Here is an 18,551-nt window from a genome sequence, read left to right on the forward strand (position 1 = left end):
TGAGAGGAGCAGTTATTTCGTCATTCTGAGGGGTTGGGGAGACTAACTCCTTCCTGGAAAGAGGACAAGAGGCTCCATTACCCGTTTCTGGAAAGAATAGAAAAAATTTATTTTTGTCCGGAGAGAGGTGAGGCCTTTATCTTTCCTTTTCAGGAGCAGAAAAAAATTCTCTCTTTGTATTCCCAAAAAAGGAAAGGAACTTCTACCACCATTTTCTGAAAAACGAGCCTTATCTGTATTTTCTGAAAAAGAACCTTATCTCAATTTTCTGAAAAAGGAGCCTTATCTCCATTTTCTGAGAAAAGAACCTTATCTCCATTTTCTGAAAAAAGAACCTTATCTCCATTTTCTGAAAAAGGAGCCTTATCTCCATTTTCTGAGAAAAGAACCTTATCTCCATTTTCTGAAAAAGGAGCCTTATCTCCATTTTCTGAAAACAGAACCTTATCTCCATTTTCTGAAAAAGGGGCCCTATCTCCATTTCTCAAAAAAGAACCTTATCTCCATTTTCTGAAAAAGGAACTTCATCTCCATTTTCTGTAAAAAGAGCCTTATCTCCAGTTTCTGAAAAAAGAGCCTTATCTCCATTTTCTGTAAAAAGAGCCTTATCTCCATTTTCTGAAAAAAGAGCCTTATCTCCATTTTCTGAAAAAAGAGCTTTATCTCCATTTTCTGAAAAAAAGAGCCATATCTCTATTTTCTGAAAAAAAAGCCTTACCTCTATTTTCTGAAAAAAGAGCCTTATCTCCATTTCTGTAAAAAGAGCCTTATCTCCATTTACTGAAAAAAGAGCATTATCTCCATTTTCTGAAAAAAGAGCTTTATCTCCATTTTCTGAAAAAAGAGCCATATCTCTATTTTCTGAAAAAAGAGCCTTACCTCTATTTTCTGAAAAAAGAGCCTTATCTCCATTTTCTGAAAAAAGAGCCTTACATTCATTTTTTGAAAAAAGAGCCTTATGTCCATTTTCTGAAAAAAGAGCCTTATCTCCATTTTCTGAAAAAAGAGCATTATCTCCATTTTCTGAAAAAAAAGCTTTATCTCCATTTTTTGAAAAATGAGCCCTATCTCCATTTTCTTAAAAAGTAGCCTTATCTCCATTTTCTGGAAAAAGAACCTTATCCCCATTTTCTGAAAAAAGGAGCCTTATCTCCATTTTCTGAAAAAGAAGTCCTATCTCCATTTTCTGAAAAAGGAGCCTTTTCTCCATTGACTGAAAAAAGAACCTTATCTCCATTTTCTGAAAAAGGAGCCTTATCTCCATTTTTTGAAAAAAGAGCCTTATCTCTATTTTCTGAAAAAAGTGCCTTATCTCCATTTTCTGAAAAAAAGCCTTATCTCCATTTTCTGGAAAAAGAGCCTTAACTCCATTTTCTGAAAAAAGAACCTTATCTACATTTTCTGAAAAAAGAGCCTTAACTCCATTTTCTGAAAAAGAGCCTTATCTGCATTTTCTGAAAAAAGAGCCTTAACTCCATTTTCTGAAAAAAGAGACTTATCTCCATTTTCTGAAAAAGGAGACCTATCTCCATTTCTGAAAAAAGAACCTTATCTCCATTTTCTGAAAAAGGAGCTTTATCTCCATTTTCTGAAAAAAGAGCCTAATCTCCATTTTCTCAAAAAGGAGCCTTATCTACATTTTCTGAAAAAGAACCTTATACCCATTTTCTGAAAAAAAGAGCCTTATATCCATTTTCTGAAAAAGGAGCCTTATCTCCATTTTCTGAGAAAGGAGCCTTATCTCCATTTACTGAAAAAAGAACCTTATCTCCATTTTCAGAAAAAAGGAGCCTTATCTTCATTTTCTGAAAAAAGAACCTTATATTCATTTTTATGAAAAAGGAGCCTTATCTCCGTTTTGTGAAAAAGAAACTAATCTCCATTTTCTGAAAAAGGAGCCTTATCCCCATTTTCTGAAAAAGAACCTTATATCCATTTTCTGAAAAAAAACCTTACCTCCATTTTCTGAAGATGGAGCCTTATCTCCATTTTCTGAAAAGGAGCCTCATCTCTATTTTCTGAAAAAGAAGCCTTATTTCGATTTTCTGAAAAAAAGAACCTTATCTCCATTTTCTGAAAAAAGAGCCTTATCTCCATTTTCTGAAAAAAGAGCCTTATATCCATTTTCTGAAGAAGGAGCCTTGCCTAATTTTCTGAAAAAGGAGCCTCATCTCTATTTTCTGAAAAAAAGAACCTTATCTCCATTTTTTGAAAAAAGGAGCCTTATCTCCATTTTCTGAAAAAGGAGCCCTATCTCCATTTTCTGGAAAATTAGCCCTATCTCCATTTTCTGAAAAAGGAGCCCTATCTCCAATTTCTGAAAAAGAAGCCTCATCTCCATTTTCTGGAAAAGGGGCCCTATCTCCAATTTCTGAAAAAGGAGCCCTATCTCCAATTTCTGAAAAAGGAGCCTTATGTCCATTTCTGAAAAAAAGGCTTATCTCCATTTTCTGAAAAAAGAACATTATCTGCATTTTCTGAAAAAGGAGCCTTATCTCCATTTTCTGAAAAAAGAACCTTATTTCGATTTTCTGAAAAAAGGAGACTTATCTCCATTTTCTGAAAAAGGAGCCTTATCTCTATTTTCTGAAAAAGGAGCCTTATCTCCATTTTCTGTAAAAGGAGGCTTATCTCCATTTCCTATAAAAACATTATCTCCATTTTCTGAAAAAGGAGCCTTATCTCCATTTTCTGAAAAAAGGAGACTTATACCATTTTCTGGAAAAAAGAACCTTATCTCCATTTTCTGAAAAAAGGAGCATTATCTCCAGTTTCAGAAAAAGGGCCTTATCTCCATTTTCTGAAAACGGAGCCTATCTCCATTCTCTGAAAAAGGAGCCTTTTTCCATTTTTCGGAAAAGGAGTCTTATCTTCATTTACTGAAACAGGAGCCTTATCTCCATTTCTGAAAAAGGAGCCTTATTTCTATTTAAAAAAAACCTTATCTCCATTTTCTGAAAAAGGAGCCTTATCTCCATTTTCTGAAAAAGGAGCCTTCTCTCTATTTTCTGAAAAAGAACTTTATCTCTATGTTCTGAAAAACCTTATTTCTATCTTCTGAAAAAGGAGCTTTATCTCCATTCTCTAAAAAAGGAGCCTTATATACATTGTCTGAAAAAAGAGCCTTATCTGCATTTTCTGAAAAAAGAGCCTTAACTCCATTTTCTGAAAAAAGAGCCTTATCTCCATTTTTTGAAATAGGAGATTTATCTCCATTTTCTGAAAAAAAGCCTTATCTCCATTTTCTTAAAAAGGAGCATTATATCCTTTTTCTAAAAAAAGAACCTTATCCCCATTTTCTGAAAAAAGGAGCCTTATATCCATTTTCTGGAAAAGGAGCCCTATCTCCATTTTCTGAAAAAAGGAGCCTTATCTCCATTTACTGAAAAAAGAACCCTATCTCCATTTTCAAAAAAAGGAGCCTTACCTCCATTTACTGAAAAAGAACATTATCTCCATTTTCAAAAAAGGAGCCTTTATCTCCATTTTCTGAAAAAGAAACATTATCTCCATTTTCTGAAAAAGGAGCCTTATCTCCATTTTCTGAAAAAGAAACTTATCTCCATTTTCTGAAAAGAGCCTTATATCCATTTTCTGAAAAAAGAACCTTATCTCCATTTTCTGAAGAAGGAGCCCCTAATTTTCTCTGAAAAAGAGCCTTATCTCCATTTTCTGAAAAAAGAACTTATTTCCATTTTCTGAAGAAGGAGCCTTATCTCCATCTTCTGAAAAAGAGCCTTATCTCCATTTTCTGAAAAAAACCGTATTCCATTTTCTGAAAAGGAGATTTTCTGAAAAATGAGCCTTATCTCCATCTTCTGAAAAAAGAGCCTTATCTCCATTTTCTGAAAACAGAACCGTATCTCCATTTTCTGAAAAAGGAGTCCTATCTCCATTTCTGAAAAAAGAACCTTATCTCCATTTTCCGAAAAAGGAGCTTCATCTCCATTTTCTGTAAAAAGGAGCCTTATATCCATTTTCTGAAAAAGGAGCCCTATCTCCATTTTCTGAAAAAGGAGCCTTATCTACATTTACTGAAAAAAGAACCCTATCTCCATTTTCAGAAAAAGGAGCCTCATCTCCATTTTCTGAAAAAGAACCTTATCTTCATTTTCTGAAAAAGGAGCCTTATCTCCATTTTGTGAAAAAGAAACTTATCTCCATTTTCTGAAAAGGGAGCCTTATCCCCATTTTCTGAAAAAGGAGCCTTATCCCCATTTTCTGAAAAAAAGAACCTTATATCCATTTTCTGAAAAAAGAACCTTATCTCCATTTTCTGAAGAAGGAGCCTTACCTAATTTTCTGAAAAGGAGCCTTATCCATTTTTATTTTCATTTTGGAAAAAAGAACCATTTTCTATTTCGAGCTTATCTCTAAATTTTCTGAAAAATGAGCCTTATCTCCATTTTCTGCCTTAAATCCAAAAAAAGAGCCTTATCTCCATTTTCTGAAAATTTTCTGAAAACAGAACCTTATCTCCATTTTCTGAAAAAGGAGACCTATCTCCATTTCTGAAAAAAGAACCTTATCTCCATTTTCTGAAAAAAGGAGCTTCATCTCCATTTTCTGTAAAAAGAGCCTTATCTCCATTTTCTGAAAAAAGAGCCATATATCCATTTTCTGAAAAAGAGTTTTATCTCCATTTTCTGAAAAAAGAGCCATATCTCTATTTTCTGAAAAAAGAGCCTTATCTCTATTTTCTGAAAAAAGAGCCTTATCTCCATTTTCTGAAAAAAGAGCCTTAAATCCATTTTTTGAAAAAAGAGCCTTATCTCCATTTTTTGAAAAATGAGCCTTATCTCCATTTTCTTAAAAAGGAGCCTTATCCCCATTTTCTGAAAAAAGGAGCCTTATTTCCATTTTTTAAAAAGGAGCCCTATCTCCATTTTCTGAAAAAGGAGCCTTATCTCCATTGACTGAAAAAGAACTTTATCTCCATTTTCAGAAAAAGGAGCCTATCTCCTTTTATTGAAAAAGAACCTTATCTCCATTTTCTGAAAAAGGAGTCTTATCTTCATTTTTTGAAAAAAGAGCCTTATCTCCATTTTCTGAAAAAAGTGCCTTATCTTCATTTTCTGAAAAAAAGCTTTATCTCCATTTTCTGGAAAAAGCCTTATCTCCCTTATCTCCATTTTTTGAAAAAGAGCTTATCTCCATTTTCTGAAAAAGAGACTATCTTATTTCTCTCCATTTTCTGAAAAAGAGCTTTATCTCCATTTTCTGAAAAAAGAGCTTTAAATCCTTTTTTTGAAAAAAGAGCCTTATCTCCATTTCTGAAAAATGAACCTTATCTCCATTTTCTGAAAAAGGAGCCTTATCTCCATTTTCTGAAAAAAGAACCTTATATCCATTTTCTGAAGAAAGAACCTTATCTCCATTTTCTGAAGAAGGAGCCTTACCTAATTTTCTGAAAAAGGAGCCTTATCTCCATTTTCTGGAAAAAAGAACCTTATTTCGATTTTCTGAAAAATGAGCCTTCTCTCCATTTTCTGAAAAAAGAGCCTTATCTCCATTTTCTGAAGAAGGAGCCTTACCTAATTTTCTGAAAAAGGAGCCTTATCTCCATTTTCTGAAAAAGAACCGATTTTCTGAAAAAATGATCTCCATTTTCTGAAAAAGGAGCCTTATTATCTGAAGAAGGAGCCATTTTCTGAAAAAGGAGCCTTATCTCCATTTTCTGAAAAGGAGCCCTATCTCCATTTTCTGGAAAAGGAGCCCAATCTTTAATTTCTGAAAAAGAAGCCTTATCTCCATTTTCTGAAAAAGGAGCCCATTCTTCATTTTCTGAAAAAGGAGCCCTATCTCCAATTTCTGAAAAAGGAGCCTTTATGTACATTTTCTGAAAAAAAAGCCTTATCTCCATTGTTTAAAATAAGAACCTTATCTCCATTTTCTGAAAAAGGAGCCTTATCTCTATTTCCTAAAAAGGAGCCTTATCTCCATTTTCTGAAAAAGGAGCCTTATCTCCATTTTCTGAAAAAAAGATGCTTATCTCCATTTTCTGAAGAAAGGAGACTTATCTCCATTTTCTGAAAAAGGAGCCTTATCTCCATTTTCTGAAAACGGACCTTCTCTCCATTCTCATAAAAAGGAGACTTTTCTCCATTTTTTGAAAAGGGAGTCTTATCTTCATTTTCTGAAAGATGAGCCTTATCTCCATTTTCTGTAAAAGGAGGCTTATCTCCATTTCCTATAAAAACCTTATCTCCATTTTCTGAAAAAGGAGCCTATCTCCATTTTCTGAAAAAGGAGCCCTATCTCCATTTTCTGGAAAAAAGAACCTTATCTCCATTTTCGGAAAAAAGGAGCCTTATCTCCATTTTATGAAAAAGGAGCGTTATCTTCATTTTCTGAAAACGGAGCCTATCTCCATTCTCTGAAAAAGGAGCCTTTTCTCCATTTTTCGAAAAAGGAGTCTTATCTTCATTTTCTGAAAAAGGAGCCTTTTCTCCCTTTTCTGAAAAAGGTGCCTTATTTCTATTTTCTAAAAAAACATTATCGCCATTTTCTGAAAAAGGAGCCTTATCTCCATTTTCTGAAAAAGGAGCCGTATCTTAATTTTCTGAAAAAGAACCTTATCTCTTTGTTCTGAAAAAAAACTTATCTCTATCTTCTGAAAAAGGAGCTTTATCTCCATTTTCTAAAAAAGGAGCCTTATCTACATTGTCTGAAAAAAGAGCCTTATCTGCATTTTCTGAAAAAAGAGCCTTAACTCCATTTCCTGAAAAAAGATCCTTATCTCCATTTTTGAAAAAGGAGACATATCCATTTCTGAAAAAAGAACCTTATCTCCATTTTCTGAAAAAGGAGCTTTATCTCCATTTTTTGAAAAAAGAGCCTTATCTCCATTTTTTAAAAAGGAGCATTATCTCCTTTTTCTGAAAAAAGAACCTTATACCCATTTTCTAAAAAAAGAAGCCTTATATGCATTTTCTGAAAAAAGAGCCCTATCTCCATTTTCTGAAAAAGGAGCCTTATCTCCATTTACTGAAAAAGGACCCTATCTCCATTTTCTGAAAAAGGAGCCTTATCCCCATTTTCTGAAAAAAGACCATTTTATCCATTTTCTGAAAAAAGAACCTTATCTCCATTTTCTGAAGAAGGAGCCTTACCTAATTTTCTGAAAAAGGAGCCTTATCCCTATTTTCTGAAAAAAAGAACCTTATTTCGATTTTTTGAAAAATGAGCCTTATCTCCATTTTCTGAAAAAGAGCCTTATCTCCATTTTCGGAAAAAAGAGCATTATCTGCATTTTCTGAAAAAAGAGCCTTAACTCCGTTTTCTGAAAAAAAGAGACTTATCTCCATTTTTTGAAAAAGGAGACTTATCTCCATTTCTGAAAAAAGAACCTTATATCCATTTTCTGAAAAAGGAGCTTTATCTTCATTTTCTGAAAAAAGAGCCTTATCTCCATTTTCTTAAAAATGAGCCTTATCTTAATTTTCTGAAAAAAGAACCTTTTCCCCATTTTCTGAAAAAATGAGCCTTATATCCATTTTCTGAAAAAGGAGCCCTATCTCCATTTTCTGAAAAAGGAGCTTTATCACCATTTACTGAAAAAAGAACATTATCTCCATTTTCAGAAATAGGAGGCATATCTCCATTTTGTGAAAAAGAAACTTATCTCCATTTTCTGAAAAAGGAGCCTTATCCCCATTTTCTGAAAAAGGAGCCTTATCCCCATTTTCTGAAAAAAGAACCTTATATCCATTTTCTGAAAAAGAATCTTATCTCCATTTTCTGAAGAAGGAGCCTTACATAATTTTCTAAAAAAGGAGCCTTATCTCTATTTTTTAAAAAAAAAGAACCTTATTTCGATTTACTGAAAAATGAGCCTTATCTCCATTTTCTGAAAAAAGAGCCTTATCTCCATTTTCCGAAGAAGGAGCCTTATCTCCATTTTCTGAAAAAAAGAACCTTATCTCCATTTCCTGAAAAAGGAGCCTTATCTCCATTTTCTGAAAAAGGAGCCTTATCTCCATTTTCTGAAAAAGGAGCCCTATCTCCAATTTCTGAAAAAGGAGAATTATCTCCATTTTTTGAAAAAAGCATTATCTCCATTTTCTGAAAAAACCTTATCTCCACTTTCTGAAAAAGGAGCCTTATCTCCATTTTCTAAAAAAGGAGCCTTATCTCCATTTTCTGAAAAAGGAGCCTTATCTCCATTTTCTAAAAAAGGAGTCTTATCTCCATTTTCTGAAAAAAGAGCCTTATCTCCATTTTCTGAAAAAAAGAACCTTATCTCCTTTTTCTGAAAAAGGAGCCTTATCTCCATTTTCTGAAAAAGGAGCCCTATCTCCAATTTGTGAAAAAGGAGCCTTATCTCCATTTTCTGAAAAAAAGCCTTATCTCCATTTTCTGAAAAATATGAGCCCTATCTCTATTTACTGAAAAAAAGAACCTTATCTCCATTCTTCTGAAAAAGGAGCATTATCTCCATTTCCTGAAAAAGGAGCCTTATCTCCATTTTCTGAAAAAAGAACCTTATCTCCATTTTCTGAAAAAAGAACCTTATATCTATTTTCTGAAAAAGAAGCTTTATCCCCATTTACTGATAAAGGAGCGTTATTTCCATTTTCTGAAAAAGTAGCCTAATCTCCATTGTCTGAAAAAAAGAACCTTATCTCTATTTTCTGAAAAAAGGAGCCTTATCTCCATTCTCTGCAAAAGGAGCCTTTTCTCTATTTTCTGAAAAAGGAGTTTTAACTTCATTTCTTGAAAGAGGAGCCTTATCTCCATTTTCTTAAAAAACCTTACTTCCATTTTCTAAAAAAGGAGCCTTATCTCCATTTTCTGAAAAAGGAGTCTTATCTTCATTTCCTGAAAGAGGTGCCTTATCTCTATTTTCCTAAAAAAACCTTATCTATATTTTCTGATAAAGGAACCTTATCTCCATTTTCTAAAAAAAGGAGCCTTACCTCCATTTTCTGAAAAGGGAGCCTTATCTCCATTTTCTGAAAAATTAGCCTTCTTTCCATTTTCAAAAAAAGGAGTCTTATCTCCATTTTCTAAAAAAATCTTACCTTTATATTCTGAAAAAAGAAGCCTTGTCTCCATTTTCTGAAAAAGGAGCCTTATTTCCATTTTCTAAAAAAAACATTATCTCCATTTTCTGAAAAAGAGTCTTATCTCCATTTTCTGAAAAAGGAGCCTTATCTTCATTTTCTGAAAAAAGAACCTTATTTCCATTTTCTGAAAAAGCTGCGTTATCTCCATTTTCTGAAAAAGGAGTCTTATCTCCATTTTCAAAAAAAGAGCCTTATCTCCATTTTCTGAAAAAGGAGCTTTATCTCCATTTTCTGAAAAAAGAACCTCATCTCCATTTTCTGAAAAAGGCACCTTATCTCCATTTTCTGGAAAAGGAGCAATATCTCCATTTTCTGAAAAAGGAGCCTTATCTCCATTTTCTGAAATAGAAGCCTCATCTCCATTTTCTAAAAAACCTTATTTCCATTTTCTGAAAAAGGAGTATTATCTCCCTTTTCTGAAAAAGAAGCCTTATCTCTATTTTCTAAAAAAGGAGCCTTATCTCCATTGTCTGAAAACTGAGTCTAACCTCCATTTTTTGAAAAGGAACCTTATCTTTATTTTCTGAAAAAAACCTTATCTCTATCTTTTGAAAAAGGAGCTTTATCTCTGTTTTCTAAAAAAGGAGCCTTATCTCCATTGTATGAAAACGGAGCCTTATCTCCATTTTTTGAAAAAAGGAGCATTATCTCCATTTTCTGAAAAAGAAGCCTTATCTCCATTTTCTAAAAAACCTTATCTCCATTTTCTGAAAAAGAGAGCCTTGTCTCCATTTTCTGAAAAAGGAGTCTTATCTCCATTTTCTAAACAAACCTTATCTCCATTTTTTGAAATAGGAACATTATCTCCATTTTCTGAAAAAGGAGCCTTATCTCTATTTTCTGAAAAAAGAGTCTCATCTTCATTTTTGAAAAAAGAACTTTATCTCCATTTTCTGAAAAAGGAGCTTTATCTCCGTTTTCTGAAAAAGGAGCCTTATCTCCATTTTCTGAAAAAGGAGCTTTACCTCCATTTTCTGAAAAAGGAACCTTATCTCAATCTTGTGAAAAATTAGCTTTATCTCCATTTTTGAAAAAATAATCTTATCTCCATTTTCTTAAAAAGGAGCCTTATCTCCATTTTCTGAAAAAGGAGCCTTATCTACACTTTCTGAAAAAAGAACCTTATCTCCATTTTCTGAAAAAGGAGCCTTATTTACATTTTCTTAAAAAGGAACCATATCTCCATTTTCTGAAAAAGGAGCCTTATCTCCATTTTCTGAAAAAGGAGCCTTATCTCCACTTTCTGAAAAAAAGGGGCCTTATCTCCATTTTTTCAAAAAAAGAACATTATCTCTATTTTCTGAAAAAAAGAGCCTTAACTCCATTTTCTGAAAAAGGAGCCTTATCTACATTTTCTGAAAAAGGAGCCCTATCTCCACTTTCTGAAAAAAGAACCTTATCTCCATTTTCTAAAAAAAGAACCTTATCTCCATTTTCTGAATGAGGAGCCTTATCTCCATTTTCTGAAAAAGGAGACTCATCTTCATTTTCTAAAAAAAAACCTTATTTCCATTTTCTGAAAAAGGAGTATTATCTCCCTTTTCTGAAAAAGAAGCCTTATCTCTATTTTCTAAAAAAGGAGCCTTATCTCCATTGTCTGAAAACAGGGCGTTATCTTCATTTTTTGAAAAGGAACCTTATCTTTATTTTCTGAAAAAAACCATACCTCTATCTTCTGAAAAAGGAGCTTTATCTCTATTTTCTAAAAAAAGGAGCCTTATCTCCATTGTCTGAAAACGGAGCCTTATCTCCATTTTTTGAAAAAAGGAGCCTTATCTCCATTTTCTGAAAAAGAAGCATTATCTCCATTTTCTGAAAAAAAAATTTTCTGAAAAAGGAGTCTTATCTTCATTTTCTAAAAAAAATATCTCCATTTTTTGTCCCCTCCATTTTCTGAAAAAGGAGTCTTATCTCCATTTTCTGAAAAAGGAGCCTTATCTTCATTTTCTGAAAAAAGAACCTTATCCCCATTTTCTGAAAAAGGAGCTTTATATCCGTTTTCTGAAAAAGGAGCCTTATCTAAATTTTCTGAAAAAGGAGCTTTATCTCCATTTTCCGAAAAAGGAACCTTATCTGAATCTTGTGAAAAATTAGCTTTATCTCCATTTCTGAAAAAAGAATCTTATCTCCATTTTCTTAAAAAGGAGCCTTATCTCCATTTTCTGAAAAAGGAGCCTTATCTCCACTTTCTGAAAAAAGAACCTTATCTCCATTTTCTGAAAAAGGAGCCTTATTTACATTTTCTTAAAAAGGAACCATATCTCTATTTTCTGAAAAAGGAGCCTTATCTCCATTTTCTGAAAGAGGAGCCTTATCTCCATTTAGTGAATAAAGAACCTAATCTCTATTTTCTGAAAAAGGGACCCCATCTCCATTTCTGAAAAAAAGAACTTTATCTCCATTTTCTGCAAAAAGGAGCTTTATCTCCATTTTCTGAAAAAAGAGCCCTATCTCCATTTTTTAAAAAAGGAGCCCTGTCTCCATTTTCTTAAAAAGGAGTCTTATCTCCAATTTCTGAAAAAAGAACCTTATCCACATTTTTTGAAAAAGGAGCCTTATCTCCATTTTCTGACAAAGGAACCCTATCTCCATTTTCTAAAAAAAGGAGCCTTATCTCCATTCACTGAAAAAAGAACCTTATTTAAATTTTCATAAAAAGGAGCCTTATCTCCACTTTCTGTAAAAGAACCTTATCTCCATTTTCTGAAAAAGGAGCCTTATCTCCATTTTCTGAAAAAGAAACTCATATCCATTTTCTGAAAAAGGAGCTTAATCTCCATTTTCTAAAAAAGGAGCCTTATCTCCATTTTCTGAAAAAAGAACCTCATATCCATTTTCTGAAAAAAGAGCCTTATCTCCATTTACTGAAGAAGAAGCCTTACCTTTTTTTCTGAATAGGAGCTTTATCTCTATTTTCTGAAAAAAAAAGAAACTTATCTCCATTTTCTGAAAAAGGAGCCTTATCTCCATTTCCTGAAAAAGGATCCTTATCTCCATTTTCTGGAAAAGGAGCCCTATCTCCATTTTCTGTAAAAGGAGCCCTATCTCCAATTTCTGAAATAGGAGCCATATCTCCATTTTCTGAAAAAAGAGCCTTATTTCCATTTTCTGAAAAAAGAACCTTATATCCATTTTCTGAAAAAGAAGCCTTATCCCCATTTACTAAAAAAGGAGAGTTATCTCCATTTTCTGAAAAGGAGCCTTATCTCCATTGTCTGAAAAAAAGAACCTTATCTCTATTTTCTGAAAAAAGGAGCCTTATCTCCATTTTCTGAAAAAGGAGCCTTATCTCCATCTTCTGAAAACGGAGCCTATCTCCATTCTCTGCAAAGGAGCCTTTTCTCCATTTTTCGAAAAAAGAGTCTTATCTTCATTTCCTGAAAGAAGAGCCTTATCTCCATTTTCTGGAAAAAGGAGCCTTATCTCCATTTTCTAAAAAACCCTATTTCCATTTCCTGAAAAAGGAGCCTTATCTCTATTTTCAGGAAAAGGAGTCTCATCTTCATTTCCTGAAAGAGGTGCCTTATCTCTATTTTCCTAAAATACCTATCTCTATTTTCTGAAAAAGGATCCTTATCTCCATTTTCTAAAAAAGGAGCCTTGCCTCCATTTTCTGAAAAAGGAGCCTTATCTCCATTTTCTGAAAAAGGAGCCTTCTCTCCATTTTCTAGCCTTATCTCCGTTTTCTAAAAAAACCTGATCTCTATATTCTGAAAAAAGGAGCCTTGTCTCCATTTTCTAAAAAAAAACCTTATCTCCATTTTCTGAAAAAGAAACCTTATCTCAATTTTTTGAAAAAGGAGTCTTATCTCCATTTTCTGAAAAAGGAGCCTTATCTTCAATTTCTGAAAAAAGAACCTTATCTCCATTTTCTGAAAAAGGAGCATTATCTCCATTTTCTGAAAAATCAGCCTTATCTTCATTTTCTGAAAAAAGAGCTTTATCTCCATTTTCTGAAAAAGGAGCTTTATCTCCATTTTCTGAAAAAGGAACCTTATCTCCATTTTCTGAAAAAAGAACCTCATCTCCATTTTCTGACAAAGGAGCCTTATCTCCATTTTCTGAAAAAAAGAGCCCTATCTCCATTTTCTGAAAAAGGAGCCTTATCTACATTATCTGAAAAAGGAGCTCTATCTCCATTTTCTGAAAAAGGAGCCTTATCTCCATTTTCTGAAAAGGACCCCTATCTACACTTCCTGAAAAAGGAGCCTAATCTCCATTTTCTGGAAAAAAGAACCTTATCTACATTTTCTGATAAAGGCACCTTATCTCCATTTTCTGGAAAAGGAGCAATATCTCCATTTTCTGAAAAAGGAGCCTTATCTCCATTTTCAGAAAAAAGAACCTTATATCCATTTTTTGAAAAAGGAGCCTTATCTCCATTTTATGAAAAAAGAACCTTATATCCATTTCTTGAAAAAGAGCCTTATCTCCATTTTCTGAAGAAAACCTTATCTCCATCTTCTGAAAAAGGAGTATTATCTTCATTTTCTGAAAAACAGAATCTTATCTCCATTTTCTGAAAAAGGAGCCTTATCCCTATTTTCTGAAAAAAGGAACCTTTTCTCCATTTTCTGCAAAAAGTATCTCATCTCTATTTTCTGAAAAAGGAGCATTATCTCCATTTTTGAAAAAGGAGCCTTATATCCATTTTCTGAAAAAGAACCTTATATCCATTTTCTGTAAAATTAGCCTTATCTCCATTTTCTGGAAAAAGAACATTATCTCCATTATCTGAAAAAAGAACATTATCTCCATTTTCCGAAAAAGGAGCCTTATCTCTATTTTCTGAAAAACGACCCCTATCCCCATTTTCTGAAAAAAGAACCTTATTTCTATGTTCTGAAAAAAAGGAGACTTATCCCCATTTTTTGGAAAAAGAACCTTATCTCCATTTTATGAAAAAGAAGCCTTATCTATAATTTCTGAAAAAAGAGCCATATCTCCATTTTCTGAAAAAGGGGCTCTATCTTCATCTCCTGAAAAAGGAACCTTATCTCCATTATCTGAAAAAGGGGTTTTATTTTCATTTTCTAAAAAAGGGGCCTTATCTCCATTTTCTGAAAAAGGGCTCTTATCTCCATTTTCTGGAGAAGAACCTTATCGCCATTTCCTGGAAAAAGAACCTTATCTCCATTTCCTAAAATAAGAGTCTTATCTCCATTTTCTAAAAAAGGAGAATTAACCCCATTTTCTGAAAAAGAGCCTTATATTCATTTTCTGAAAAAATGGCCTTGTCTCTATTTTCTGAAGAAGGAGTATTATCTTAATTTTCTGAAAAAGGAGCAATACCTCCATTTTCTGAAAAAGGAGCCTTATCTCCAGTTTCTTAAAAAGGAGACTTATCTCCATTTTCTGAAAAAAGAGCCTTATCTCTATTTCATTAAAAAAGAACCTTATCTCCATTTTCTGAAAAAGGAGTCTTATCTCAATTTTCTAAAAAAAGGAGCCTTATCTCCATTTACTGAAAAAGGAGCCTTATCTCCATTTTCTGAAAAAAGAACCTTATCTCCATTTTCAGAAAAAAGAAGCTTTATCTCCATGTTCTGAAAACGGAGCCTATCTCCATTCTCTGAAAATGGAGCCTTATCTCCATTTTCCGAAAAATGAGTCTTATCTTCATTTTCTGAAAAAGGAGCCTTATCTCCATTTTCTGAAAAAGGAGCCTTATCTCCATTTTCTAAAAAACCTTACCTCCAATTTCCGAAAAAGGAGCACTTACTCCATTTTCTGAAAAAGGAGCCTTGTCTTCATTTTCTGAAAAATTAGCCTTATCTCCATTTTCTGAAAAAAGAGCCTTATCTACATTTCCTGAAAAAGAACCTTATCTCTATTTTCTGAAAAAAAGAACATTATCTCAAGGAGCCTTATCTCCATTTTCTGAAAAAGGAGTCTTATCTCCATTTTCTGAAAAGGGAGCCTTATCTCCATTTTTTGAAAAAAGGAGCCTTATCTCCATTTTCTAAAAAAAGAATCTTATCTCCATTTTCTGAAAAATAAGCCTTATCTCCATTTTCTGAAAACGGAGCTTTATCTACATTTTCTGAAAAAGTTAGCCCTATCTCCACTTTCTGAAAATGGAGCCTTATCTCCATTTTCTAAAAAGAACCTTATCTCCATTTTCTGAAAGAGGAGCCTTATCTCCATTTTCTGAAAAAGGAGCCTCATCTCCATTTTCTAAAAAACCTTATCTCTATTTTCTGAAAAAGGAGTATTATCTCCATTTTCTGAAAAAGAACCCTTATCTCCATTTTCTGAAAAAGAACCTTATCTTTATTTTCTGAAAAAACCTTATCTCTATATTCTGAAAAAGGAGCATTGTCTCCATTTTCTGAAAAAGGAGCCTTATGTCCATTTTCTAAAAAAAACCTTATCTCCATTTTCTGAAAAAGGTACCTTATCTCCATTTTCTGAAAAAGGAACCTTATCTCCATTTTCTGAAAAAGGAGCCTTACCTTCATTTTCTGAAAAAAGAACCTTATCTCCATTTTCTGAAAAAGGAGCTTTATCTCCATTTTCTGAAAAGGCGCCTTATCTTTATTTTCTGAAAAAGGAGTCTTATCTCCATTTTCTGAAAAAGGAGCTTTATCTCTGTTTTCTAAAAAAAAAGAACCTTATCTCCATTTTCTGAAAAAAGAACCTCATCTCAATTTTCTGAAAAAGGAGCCTTATCTACATTATCTGAAAAAGGAGCCTTATCTACATTATCTGAAAAAGGAGCTCTATCTTCATTTTCTGAAAAAGGAGCCTCATCTCCATTTTTTTAAAAGGACCCCTATCTCCTCTTTCTGAAAAAGGAGCCTTATCTCCATTTTCTGAAAAAAGAACCTTATCTACATTTTCTGAAAAAGGCACCTTATCTCCATTTTCTGAAAAAGGAGCATTATCTCCATTTTCTGAAAAAGTAGCTTTATCTCCATTTTCTGAAAAAAGAACCTTATATCCATTTTTTGAAAAAGGGGCCTTTTCTCTATTTTCTGAAAAAAGAACCTTATATCCATTTTCTGAAAAAAGAGCCTTATATCTATTTTCTGAAGAAAACCTTATCTCCATCATCTGAAAAAGGAGTATTATCTTCATTTTCTGAAAAACAGGACCTTATCTCCATTTTCTGAAAAAGGAGCCTTATCCCCATTTTATGAAAAAGGAGAATTATCTCCATTTTCTGAAAAACAGAACTTTATCTCCCTTTTCTGAAAAAGGAGCCTTATCCCCATTTTATGAAAAAGGAACCTTGACTCCATTTTCTGCAAAAAAGAATCTCATCTCTATTTTCTGAAAAAGGAGTCTTATCTCCATTTTTGAAAAAGGAGCCTTATCTCTATTTTCTGAAAAAAGAACCTTATCTCCATTTTCTGTAAAAGGAGCCTTATCTCCATTATCTGGAAAAAGAACATTATATCCATTTTTTGAAAAAAGAACATTATCTCCATTTTCTGAAAAAGGAGCCTAATCTTTATTTTCTGAGAAACGACCCCTTTCTCCATTTTCTGGAAAAAGAACCTTATTTCCATTTTCTGAAAAAAGGAGTCGTATCTCCATTTTTTGGAAAAAGAACCTTATCTTAATTTTATGAAAAAGGAGCCTTATCTATATTTTCTGAAAAAAGAACCATATCTCCATTTTCTGAAAAGGGGCTTTATCTCCATCTTCTGAAAAAGGAAACTTATTTCCATTTTCTGAAAAAAAGGTTTCATCTCCATTTTCTAAAAAAGGGACACTATCTCCATTTTCTGAAAAAGGGCCCTTATCTCCATTTTCTGGAAAAAGAACCTTATCTCCATTTCCTGGAAAAAGAACCCTATCTCCATTTCCTGAAAAAAGAGCCTTATTTTTATTTTCTGAAAAAGGAAAATTAATTCCATTTTCTGAAAAAGAGCCTTATATCAATTTTCTAAAAAAAAAAATGGCCTTATCTCCATTTTCTGAAGAAGGAGTCTTATCTTAATTTTCTGAAAAAGGTGCAATATCTCCATTTTCTGAAAAAGGAGCCTTATCTCCAGTTTCTTAAAAAGGAGACTTATCTCCATTTTCTGAAATAAGAGCCTTATCTCCATTTCCTTAAAAAAGAACCTTATCTCCATTTACTGAAAAAGGAGCCTTACCTCCATTTTCTGAAAAAAGAACCTTATCTCCATTTTCTGAAAAAAGGAGCTTTATCTCCATGTTCTGAAAACGGAGCCTATCTCCATTCTCTGAAAATCGAGCCTTATCTCCATTTTCAGAAAAAGGAGTCTTATCTTCATTTTCAGAAAAAGGAGCCTTATCTCCATTTTCTGAAAAAGGAGCCTTATCTCCATTTTCTAAAAAACCTTACCTCCATTTTCCGAAAAAGGAGCCTTAACTCCATTTTCTGAAAAAGGAGCCCTATCTTCATTTTCTGAAAAAGGAGCCTTATCTCCATTTTCTGAAAAGGGAGCCTTATCTCCATTTTCTGAAAAAAGGAGCCTTGTCTCCATTTTCTAAAAAAGGAACCTTATCTCCATTTTCTGAAAAAAAAAGAATCTTATCTTAAAGAGCCTTACCTCCATTTTCTGAAGAAGGAGTCTTATCTCCACTTTCTGAAAAAGGAGCCTTATCTCCATTTTCTGAAAAAAGGAGCCTTATCTCCATTTTCTGAAAAAAACCTTACCTCCATTTTCCGAAAAAGGAGCCTTAACTCAATTTTCTGAAAAAGGAGCCCTGTCTTCATTTTCTGAAAAAGGCGCCTTATCTCCATTTTCTGAATTTATCTACATTTCCTGAAAAAGAACCTTATCTCTGTTTTCTGAAAAAAAAAGAATCTTATCTTAAGGAGCCTTACCTCCATTTTCTGAAAAGGGAGTCTTATCTCTATTTTCTGAAAAAGGAGTCTTATTTCCATTTTCTGAAAAGGGAGCCTTATCTCCATTTTCTGAAAAAGGAGCCTTACCTCCATTTTCTGAAAAAGGAGCCATATCTCCATTTTCTAAAAAAACATTATCTGCATTTTCTGAAAAGGGAACCTTATCTCAACTTTCTGAAAAAGGAGCCCTATCTTTATTTTCTGAAAAAAGAGCCTTATATCCATTTTCTGAAAAAAAGAACCTTATCTCCATTTTCTGAAAAAGGAGCCTTATCCCATTATCTGAAAAAAGAACCTTATATCCATTTTCTGAATAAAGAACCTTATCTCGATTTTCTGAAAAAAGAGCCTTATCTCGATTTTGTGAAAAAGGAGCCTTATCTCCATATTTTGGAAAAGAAACCTTATCTCCTTTTTCTAAAAAAAGGAGCTTTATCTCTATTTTCCAGAAAAAGAACATTATCTCCATTTTCTGAAAAAAGAACCTTATCTCCATTTTCTGAAAAAGGATCCTTATCTCCATTTTGTGAAAAAAGAACCTTATCTCCATTTCCTGAAAAAAGGAGCCTTATCTACATTTTCTGAAAAAGGAGCCTTATCTCCATTTTCTGAAAGAGGAGCCCTATCTCTATTTTCTGAAAAAGGAGCCCTATCTCCAT

The 18,551-nt window shown here is 33.1% G+C and overlaps 1 protein-coding gene across 1 annotated transcript; it reads right to left on the minus strand.

The window, feature by feature from the left end:
- Positions 1-484: 484 nt before the first annotated feature.
- Positions 485-18,004, minus strand: LOC136844610 (uncharacterized). The gene is made up of 6 exons (XM_067113897.1): positions 17,980-18,004; positions 17,594-17,656; positions 17,174-17,344; positions 14,763-14,879; positions 880-996; positions 485-672 (listed from the first exon to the last, which is right to left on the minus strand). Exons 1-6 carry the CDS (start codon positions 18,002-18,004, stop codon positions 485-487), a joined length of 681 nt encoding a protein of 226 aa, XP_066969998.1.
- Between the last annotated feature and the right edge of the window lie 547 nt (positions 18,005-18,551).

Source organism: Macrobrachium rosenbergii, chromosome 13 (assembly GCF_040412425.1).
Source record: "Macrobrachium rosenbergii isolate ZJJX-2024 chromosome 13, ASM4041242v1, whole genome shotgun sequence".
Taxonomy (NCBI): domain Eukaryota; kingdom Metazoa; phylum Arthropoda; class Malacostraca; order Decapoda; family Palaemonidae; genus Macrobrachium; species Macrobrachium rosenbergii.

What these genes read in the sequence shown, in the direction of transcription:
- LOC136844610 (XM_067113897.1), bottom strand. Translation starts at nt 18,004, where the DNA reads ATGGCTCCTTTTTCAGAAAATGGAG. An exon ending in TCTTTTTTCAGAAAATGGAG is followed by an intron (nt 14,880 to 17,173) that starts GTAAGGCTCCTT and finishes GTTCTTTTTCAG; the next exon opens with GAAATGTAGATAAGGCTCTT. An exon ending in TCTTTTTTCAGAAAATAGAG is followed by an intron (nt 673 to 879) that starts GTAAGGCTCTTT and finishes TCTTTTTTTCAG; the next exon opens with AAAATGGAGATAAAGCTCTT.